Genomic DNA, 10,342 nt, shown 5'->3' with positions numbered 1-10,342 from the left:
GAGAAAAGCAAAGAACTTCTCTACGAGAAGATCCAAAGAGCAAATGTGAGATAGTAATGATGAAGATCCATGGCGTTTAGCTTACAAAACCGTCATGCAGAAAGTTAAAGGACCGAGATCCTCACAGCCCACACGCCCAATTCTATTGAAAGAAGTTGTTCTGGCACTTTCTCCCCCACAGGAAAAACTGACCGACCCGGTGTTTGATGTGAATTGAAATACCAACATAACATACCACCATTGACATCAGAAGAAGTGATGCAGACATTAGGTCGTATAAAAGATGGTAAGGCTTCAGGACCGGACGGAGTTCCCAATATGTTATTCAAGTTGCAACGACTGGTACTGTTGCTTGAACCAGGAAAACTGCCTAACCAACCGTCTGCATATAGGCCACTATGTATGTTGGACGCAATAGGGAAGGTTCTCGAACCTTTCAAACTGGTCTGAGATATTACTTTCACTTAAAACTCTGAAAGTACCCGATTATTTGTTAAGCATTATTCGCACTTAATTTTAACAATCGAACACTGCAGTACGACACAGAAAAAGGTAGAAAACAATATAAGGCCACTGGCGGAGTCGCACAAGGATCAGTTCTTGGACCCACATTGTGGAATGCTATGTACGATGGAGTTTTAAAAATAAGACTTCCCGATAAAGCGACAATAGTTGGATACGCTGATGACTTGATCACTTATTAGGTGTACCGATATGAAATGAGCGTTTTTTGGTGAAAAAAAAATACTAATTATTAATAGGAAAGTAAAAAACATTTTATTCAAAGTATTGGCCATTGCTTTCTACACTATTTGACCACCTTTCTGGCAATTTGTGGATACCACGCCAAAAAAATTGTTCGTCTTTTAAAGCAAACCAACCAGACACCCAATTTTCGACCTCCTCGTAGGAATCAAAGTGCTGCTCAGCCAATGAGTGTCCCATCGATGAAAACAAGTGGTAGTCGGAAGGAGCTGGTGTCTGGTGAATACGGCGGGTGGGGTAGCAGCTCCCAGCCATGGAGCAGAATTACGGCATTGTCATGGAGCAGAATTACCTTGCCGTGTCTTCTGGCCCATTCTGGTCGTTTCTCAATCAATGCATGGTTCAAATTTATCATTTGTTGTTCATAGCGACCAGCATTGATGGTTTCACCAGGTTTTAGGAGCTCGTGGTACACCACACCTTTCTGGTCCCACCAAACACACAGCATTGTCTTCTTGCCGAATCGATCTGGTTTTGCAGTCGATGTTGATGGTTGTCCCGGATTAACCCTTGATTTTTTCCATTTAGGATTCTTAAAATAAATCCATTTTTCATCGCCAGTAACAATCCGATGCAAAAAAAACAAATGTTTTTTCGGTTTTCCATCTGTCTTTCATTCAATTCATGTGGCACCCATTTTCCACACTTTTGGATCTTTCCCATAGCTTTTAAACGGTCAGAAATTGTTTGTTGTGCAACATTTAACATTTCTGCCATTTGCTTTTGACCCAAAGTGTCATCTTCATCCAATATCGTTTGCAATTCGGCGTCTTCAAACTTTTTTGGCGGTCTTCCACGTTCTACATTTCTCACATCAAAATCATTATTTCTGAACCGTTGAAACCATCTTTTGTATGTTGCTTCTGATAGAGCATGATCACCATATGCCTCGACAAGCATTCGATGCGACTCTGCACCACTTTTCTTCAAATGAAAACAAAAAATTAATGCTTTCCGCAAATCATCACTTTCTGGTACAAAATTCGACATTTTTAACACGATGAAAAAATATGATGTTGTCTGTTCAATGACTTGATGTATACTAAATATATTTTACGCATGTCATAGCAAACAAACAAAAAAAAATAAAGGCTCTTTCACAACAAATGTTCCTTGTCGGAACATTTGTATCTTCATACCGGTACACCTGGTAGAAGCAAAATGTAATTATGCAGCAGCAAGAGTACAACGATGGCTAAAAATGCAGAACTGGAGTTGGCGGCGCAAAAAACGGGAGCAGTACTGATAACCGCAAGAAAACAAAAAAAAAATGAAAATTATAATTGGCAGGCATGAAATATTATCCCAAGAAGCAATAAAATACCTTGGAGTCATGATCGATGCAATTCTTCCTAATATAAGTGGCCCTCAGGACGAAAGAAGGCGTCTTTTGTCTATGGTCACGGACTTTATTATATTTTATGCCTCTCCTATATGGGCAGAAGCAATAAAGCATCAGATACTTCTGGTAGCACAAGTATACAGACGCAGTGCGTTAGGTGTTGTCTGCACTTAAAGAACAGTCTCTGATAATGCAATCTGCGTCATTGTTGGAAAACTGCCAGTTGACGTGCAAAAGAATTAAGCCGTCTTTATGGCAGGCAAGGCATAACGCCTACGACAGATCAAAAATCTGCTGAACGCGTATATTCATTTAGAGAATGATGGGAACAGTCCTCTAAGGGACGTTGGACCTATACACTCCTTCCCAACATTAAGGAATGGGTATCAAGAAATCATAATGAAGTTGACTATAATCTGACTCAAACATTGAGCGGCCACGGAGGCTTTTTAGAATATCTTTACAGATTTCAACTGTCAGATAGTCCATACTGCCCAAATTGCCACAACGTCGTCGAGAGTGCAGAACATGTAAGCTTTCGCTGCGACCGGTTTAATGAAGAACGGAAAATACTCGTGGAGGCCCTAGGACATCTACCATCTCCTAGCAGCATTGTATATAAAATGTGCTCAAGTAGCTTTAAATGGAAGGCAGTTAAAATTTTCGCAACTCAAACTATGCGGCGTCTACAACTTTACAATAAGGAAAGAAGAACAGTTGCAGTGAAACATCTGCAATGATAATGAATGCATACATACCGTATGAAAATACCAAATCGGTGATCCCGAGAGGGCTAACCGTCGGACACCGGGGTGACTTTAGTGGGTTAAAGTCTCGCACTGACTGTGCGGATGCTTGAAGAAAATTGGTGCAGGTCCGCCGAAAATCAATCAACCGACGCCACGCCAGAAAGCCATAATTAAATATAGAAAACTAACGCCTCGTGTGCAACCTCCAGTCAAAATCATCAACACTACGCCAAAGGTGTTGCCAAATCACCGCACGGAAAAGGGAAAAGCAGACTGGTGGCAGACAAAGGCGAATAATCTAAACGTGACGAATACAAACATTAAAGAACCTAGCAACGTACTCGACCTACCAACATTGGATGCTCCTGTGGTAACTTAGCCGCAAATTTGTATGAAAAATCACATAGCGCCAGCACACCCCAACAATCGCCAAGTCAACGCTAATTTAAATGGATAATACCAAAAAGGATAATATAACGCCTACGACATTTTGATGTCATCGGCTAGCACCATTGTAACTAGGATTATTTAACCAGGATTTTTTCTATGAATCATTGTAACTAGGATATTTTGTAGGATAATAAATTATAATTAGTTATAATTAGAATAAGTTTTGATTTAATAAAATTATTTTTATTGAAATTTGGCTGACCATTTGTTTGGACTGCAAGTGCCAGCCTTAGAACTCGTACCTGTCAAATTAGAACCGATGACTAATCGTGTTCTAAACACGAGTTCTAAGCCTGACACTTGCAGTCCAAACAAATTATATACGGACTATAAACTAATTAAAAATTCGATTATTACCTAAGACCACTGACGAAGGCCAAATTTCAATAAAATTAAATAAATTTTTGTGTTTGTTCTTTCTTTCTTTCTTTCTTTCTTTGCTAAATTTGAATATACGAAGTCCGTGTCGTTACAAAAATCACTAAATCACAATGCGACTCAGTGTTATATTTCGATTAACTATCATATTATATACATAAATTGAGAAAATACGTAAAATTTTATATAATTGACTGCTAATTGCCCAAAAATAAATTCAAATGATTTCAACTTTGCAATCATAAGGAAAATAAAGTGAGTTAAGATTGCATTCAAAAATGTTTATCAAAGGAATGTGACTACAACGGATTTCAATCAAAATTATTCAAAAAATAATATTTATTCAAATTGAACTAAATTAAAATTTAACATTTCAAAATAAATCAAAAACAACATAATTAGTTAGAAGAATTTTGATTAGCTAATTTACAAAACCGACGGCCTTACAAAATAACCAACAAAGAAGTTTTAATGAAACGAGAAAAGTGGTTGATTTATAAAAATATATCATTTATTTATATGCATTCATATTATAATAAAAATTGTTTTTAAATCCAAATATATTACTCATTTTTCATTCACATTATATGATATTCATATATATAAAGTATTTTTGTTTTTTAATATAAAAAACAAATATTTTAACTTTCTTTTTTATATATTTACTATGACACATATAAAAATATATATTCAATTAATTTAAATTATTTATATATAAGAAAATTAAATCTATTTTGATTTTCATATAGATTTTATAATAAATTATATTGTAAATTTTTTTTTTGTATCTCCAACGTCATTATTTAAACAGATATTTTAACAGAAAATATGCTAAGTACATAAAATTTATTCTGCATGACAGTTTTTAATTATGGTAATGAAATATAGAGAGCGGCTTATTAAAATAAAGTTTTAGCCATACTTTTGTTTCAAAATCACTTATATACATATTCTAGCATATAAATATATTAATTTTTAGCAAACTAAGTATTAATATTTTGTTTTATTTTTATTACTATATTGTTATTTTTTATTGTTTCAAATTGTACATAGACTCCCTGAAGATCAATTGAACATTTTTACATATTTGTTTTATTATTTATTTTTTTCCTGCAAAAATAGTTTCATATTTTGTGTAAATACTTTGTTGTTATTTCGACAAATATTTGAGGTACAATGTACATTAACACTTAAATTCATTCAGTTTGTTTATGATTCAAATTAACTGTTTATAAAGTTTTTTTATTTATTTAAAGAATATCAAATTCTATGTTCCAAAATTCAAAAAATTTAAATGATAAATGTTTAGTTTACTAAAACACTCTCAGATCTGTTGTGATAAAACTATTTTAACATTATTTCGTAAGCGGATTAAAAAAACCGTAAAAAGAAATATAGTATTAAAATCGCTTTTTGTAGCAATAACTTAAATAATATAATAATATATATAAATAACTATAAATTAAAACTATAACTAATTTACTTAACTAAAAAATGCGGTATTAGAATTTATTTCTATATTTTATTCATTTCATTAACAACTTAGTCCGTATACAATATATAGGAAGAATTTGAATCATTCATTTCAACCTTCACAAAATTTTGAGTACCCATTTGTAAAGGACTGTTAGAATCGTTATTGGAATTATGACGACCACTAGAGCTGCGTCTGGAAATAATAGAAAAAATACAAAATAAATATATATTACATTTATAAAAATCATAATATGATTAATTGTTCGCAAACATTCGGCCGCTTTACGAGTATAACATTTCATTCTAGTATACACTAGTTAAGTTTATTTACTGTTCTAATAAAATATTACAAAAACCGAACATTTAAATAAGAAATCAATGAAAGCACCTTATAAGATAGAAATTTCCAATACTATCTTATATAAAATCCTTTTTTATAAAAGTGTGCTTAAGCTAGTAGTGGACCTAAAGTGTAGAAAATTAAAATTTTACAAAAAATTTAGTCTAAAACTCTACGAGAAATGATCAACACTTCTTGGTAAATAGATAATGCTCACATTATAGTGGATATTATTTTACGAAAATTGAATTTAAGAAATAAATTACATTTTTATTTTTATGATTAAAGTAAATTTAGAAGCAACGCTATATACTTAAGGTATTGGAAAAATTAGCTAAACATGTAGAAAGCAGATTCCGGCTAAAGCGAAAATAAAGGTATTATATAGTTTAATGGTAAATTACTTCTCGATGTAACTATGCGAAAGACAGCTTTTCAATAATAGTGACTACCGATGGATATACCCAACTTCTTGGTGTTCTAGCATTATCTTCAACTACTGGAAAAGCAATAGGTGACGCTGTGTTCAACATACTCTTGATTTATTATAGTTCCGCTTTTGCTTCTTGTCTTGTTATTGTGGGAGTAACGTTTTTTTTATAAATTGCAATGTTTGATCTTATAATCAGAGGTTATGTAGAAGATTGTACAGTATGTGCTGCAGTTTTGCAGTACAAAGAACGCTTCTTTTGGTTGTTTCTAATACCCCGTGGACTCTTAAGGATATTGGAGTTAGTCGTTTTGGAATCATTGAAGCTTGATAGTCTTCTAACGTAGGCGAGTCAGAGATTCACATCTCTGTGAATGAGTGAACGTATCTAAAGGTGTATTATAAAAAATTTCGCTATTTGATTGTCAAATACAGTTATCAATAGATATCAGTATTTAGTTTTAGTGGTTAAGCTTCTGTACGTTAACTTTATATTATGCAATGCAATTTCTTATTTCGCTCTCCAATTTACTATTTCGTTAAAGCACTTCGGAGATATAGAGTTAACTCTCATTATGTATTTTCTACCACAAAAATTGCGTCATCTGCAAATTTAGTTATATGTATATGTATTCTATATGCAGGTGACAGTATATTGAAAGAGTAGACTAGAAAAAATGAAGTTTAACGTGCAACTTCATTTCTTCTAGTCTATTTTGGCAAACAGCAAATCTTGCATATCTGCGCATAATGCAAGCAAATCACATTTTGTATAGAAATAAATAATTAATATAAATTGAAAATTAAAATGAATACAGAATTAAAAGAAATCATAAGAATATTGAAATTTCTTCTTTTTTTCCCAATTTTCAATTTATGAAATTTTTAAATTTTGTTTAAATTTTTGTTTACATATGACTTTTGACATATGATTGCAGTATTCGTTAGAATTTCCAATGAAGGTTCACAATAGTTCGCTTATTACGTTGATAACACTGTTCTTTGCTGGCCAAAGTATTTGGCCAGTAAACAACTATTGGCTTAGATAGGGAAAATAATGTTGTTGTATTGCGTACATGTCAGCCAGTATAGGCCAGCAACTTGCTGTTTTGCCGCACTTGCGAGCCACCGAAAACGCCTATTATTAAACTATTGTGTTTGTGTATTTATCATCTGATATCATTTTATTTAGATATAAAATTGTTTATTGGCTAGCAGACAAACCATATGAAAAAGCTTTTAGTTAAAAACTTCCAGCATATATTTCTTTCTATTTTTTAAAACTTTATCAGTGCTTAATTTTTGTAAAAAAGCAAAAAATTTTGGTTTATAATTAACTTATTACAATTTTTTAAAACAAAACATTTACAAATGTTCACAAAAATCAACATATGTATAAAAATAGGCCAATTTATCACAGTAAACATTAAATATAATATTAATTATTTTAAAAATTTTAAAAACATTATTTTTTTATTTTAAAACAACCGCTTAGACGGAGTATTGTCACAATAATAGGTTAGTATATATTATAGATAGGTTACAATAGATTATTGTGACATTACTCCGTTTTAGCGGTTGTTTTAACATAAAAAAATAATGTTTAAATTTTTAAAATAATTAATATTACTCAGTTATGTCTAATTTACATTATTTGGTCTTGTTGTTGTTGTAACTAAAAGGATTACAAGACGAATACATGGGATAAGGAATGGAAAAGGTGGGAGTGAGTGTTGGGATTTGGTCTTAAATGCATTCGGCTTATAAATTGATTATATAATCGACAAAGACTAGCAATTGAAAATGAAATAATCACAAAAAAAAAAATTTTTTTGATTACTCTAAAATTACTCTAAAAAATATAATAAGTTAAAAAAGAAAAATAAATGAAATTCCATGAAATTTTCAAGTGAAATACTGCATTATTTTATTAAAGTCTTTCTCCGCTGTCACATCTATAAAATATAGGTATATAAAAGCCAGGAATTTATGTCAAAATTTCAAAGTTATATTTTAAAAATAAAAATGTTGAATAAAAAATACAAGCTGTCTACTTGGGCTTGTCTTTTAAAATTTTTGAAAAATTAAATATATTAGAAATATTTAATAGTAATCAACGTCTGACGTTGTAATCAAACTAACCGGTGTGAACATGAAATAATTAAAAAAAAAACCGTACAAGAAATGAAATTAAAATAAATGTTTTCAATCTCATTTTTTTAATGAGATTTTTAATCTTATTAGAAACGAATTTAAACAAATGAAAAATGTATAGATAAAAACTTACTTGGCTTTTGCGTGAGTCAAAATATGGGACTTTAAATTCGTTGATTGAGCAAATTTTTTGTTGCAGCCATCAAACGGACATACATATGGTCTATCTCCTGTGTGAATTCGCACATGTGTTCTTTTGGTTAAAAATATTTAAAATTATTATTTTTGTATATATGACTGTATAAAACATTACCTTAAATTAAAGTCCAGAGAAAATCTTTTGCCACAACCTTCGAATGTACACTGAAAAGGTTTCTCCCCAGTGTGCACAAGTTGATGTCTTTTAAGCTTTGAACTCTCTACAAAAGCTTTACCGCATTCAGCACAAACGTGTACACGAGGACCATGAGTATGCAGATGTTTTCGCATAGCCGAGTTATCACGAAAATATTTATTACAATCTTTATGCGGACATGCAATTTTTTTGTCAGTTACTAGCGAATTTTCAGTATTGATATGATTGCTACTGTATGTCAAAGGTGGAGGTGAAGATGATAAAGACGAATTAAAGTTATTACCAGGTTGTACACTGACAGTTCGAACAGATACTCCTTCTTGTACCGAAAATACGGTATTTGCAGAGGTAGAAGGTGTTATCATTGGTTGTGAAATAGGAAAACATTTTTCTCTATTGTCACTATCATTTTTTCTCATTTTTAGTTTATCACTGTTCGAATTTCGGGCGAATTCAGAAAGCTGTTTTGGATCTGACAAATCTAAATCTGGTAAAGTAGTATTAGATATGGAAGATAAATTTGTACATTTATTTATATTTTCTTGAGCTAGCATTTGTTGCTGTTTTTGTTGTTGTAATATTAACTGTTGTTGTAAAGATTGTTGTTTTTGAAAAATTTCATTTTCCGCACAATTGTTTTTAATCGATATAATTCCATTAACTCTTTGGTCCAGATTACTTGTGTTTGTTAACATTTTTTCATATTCATTATTTATTTCTATATTTGGTTCATCTTCGTCATCAGATGTACCTGATGTCCACATAGTAACACTAAATTCGCCTTCCATTGTTTTTATTTGTACAAGTTTTTGTTCCCATCGGCGTGGCTTAACAGTGTTTAAATCATCTTGTACATAAAGTTGACAACTTTTGTGTTGGCGTTGTCGATGCAAACGTGAGTTATGTTGTTTATAATTATTAGTAATGTGGGAGTTTGAAGGTATAGAATTGATCATATTTGACATATTTGAATCGGTTAGATTTGAAGGTATAGTTAAAGCTGATGTACTGCCTTTTGACACTATTTTAATTTTTCTAAAATTTAAATTCAAAATAAAGAACAAAGCATATAGAGACATTTAAATTTTTAGTTTAAATTAATTGATTTTTTATATTAGTTTTGTGCAGAATGTTAAGAGTGAAATTTAAATCCAAAAATATATAATGACCCAAAACACAATAGATTAACCGCAACTCCAAGCGTTATTAATTTGTGGAGCACGAGGGACTACTATTTAACCATGAAAAGTTTAATTTCAGATTGCAATTTATATTTAAACTACTAAACCGAACGATGGTAAATAAGAATGATAGTAGAGAAGATTGCATAATTCGGCATTATATATATTAGTAACGTCGACCTTGTATTTTATTGCGCGTTTTATAGTTGTCATGTGATCTATTGATCCACACAACTAAAATCAAAACGCAACAAAAAAACCAATAAATTCCTTAAAAATTTATGCGTGTGTGCATTTGCTTTGCTGTAGAAACATTTAATTTATTGAAACAAGTAAAAAGATTCAACTAATATGTATACATTCAAGCCAATAATAGGCGGAGACTTCAATGCCAAAAACATTAACTGATGCTGTCGGTTAACAACATAAGCACATAACTATATAAAGCAGCACGTGAAACAGATAGTGTTCATTTTGACACCCAATCCAACTTTTTGGTCAATGAATATCAACAAAATTCCAGACCTGATTGCTTTTTATATCATAAAAAACTTTCAATGAGCTATGGTTAAATAAATTTTGCTTTTAATCTCAACTCAGAACATTGTTCGATATATCTGATCTGAAATGAAGCAATGATCTATATTTCCTACACACAAAAAGAGAATACTGTTACCGAGCAGCATGGTTACCACATTTGCCGATTACACAGCCGAATGTGC

At 31.5% G+C, this 10,342-nt stretch overlaps 2 protein-coding genes across 4 annotated transcripts in view; both read right to left on the bottom strand.

Annotated features, from left to right (window-relative positions):
* Nucleotides 1–5,186: 5,186 nt before the first annotated feature.
* Nucleotides 5,187–10,342, bottom strand: part of LOC119678750 (polycomb protein PHO-like) — a 12,125-nt gene continuing 6,969 nt past the window's right edge. For all 3 annotated transcript variants that reach the window (XM_038090769.1, XM_038090770.1, XM_038090771.1), the window contains exon 6: nt 5,187–5,353. In XM_038090769.1, coding sequence (XP_037946697.1) covers nt 5,227–5,353 — 127 coding nt within the window. In that variant the 3' untranslated portion in view covers nt 5,187–5,226. The remainder of the gene's footprint in view (nt 5,354–10,342) is intronic.
* LOC119678751 (polycomb protein PHO-like) lies at nt 8,214–9,474 on the bottom strand. The gene is made up of 2 exons (XM_038090772.1): nt 8,398–9,474; nt 8,214–8,337 (listed from the first exon to the last, which is right to left on the bottom strand). Exons 1-2 carry the CDS (start codon nt 9,402–9,404, stop codon nt 8,214–8,216), a joined length of 1,131 nt encoding a protein of 376 aa, XP_037946700.1. The 5' UTR covers nt 9,405–9,474.

This window comes from Teleopsis dalmanni, chromosome 2 (assembly GCF_002237135.1).
Source record: "Teleopsis dalmanni isolate 2A chromosome 2, ASM223713v2, whole genome shotgun sequence".
NCBI lineage: Eukaryota > Metazoa > Arthropoda > Insecta > Diptera > Diopsidae > Teleopsis > Teleopsis dalmanni.
The sequence above is the reverse complement of the archived record's forward strand: the minus strand, read 5'-3'. Positions and strand labels throughout refer to the sequence as shown.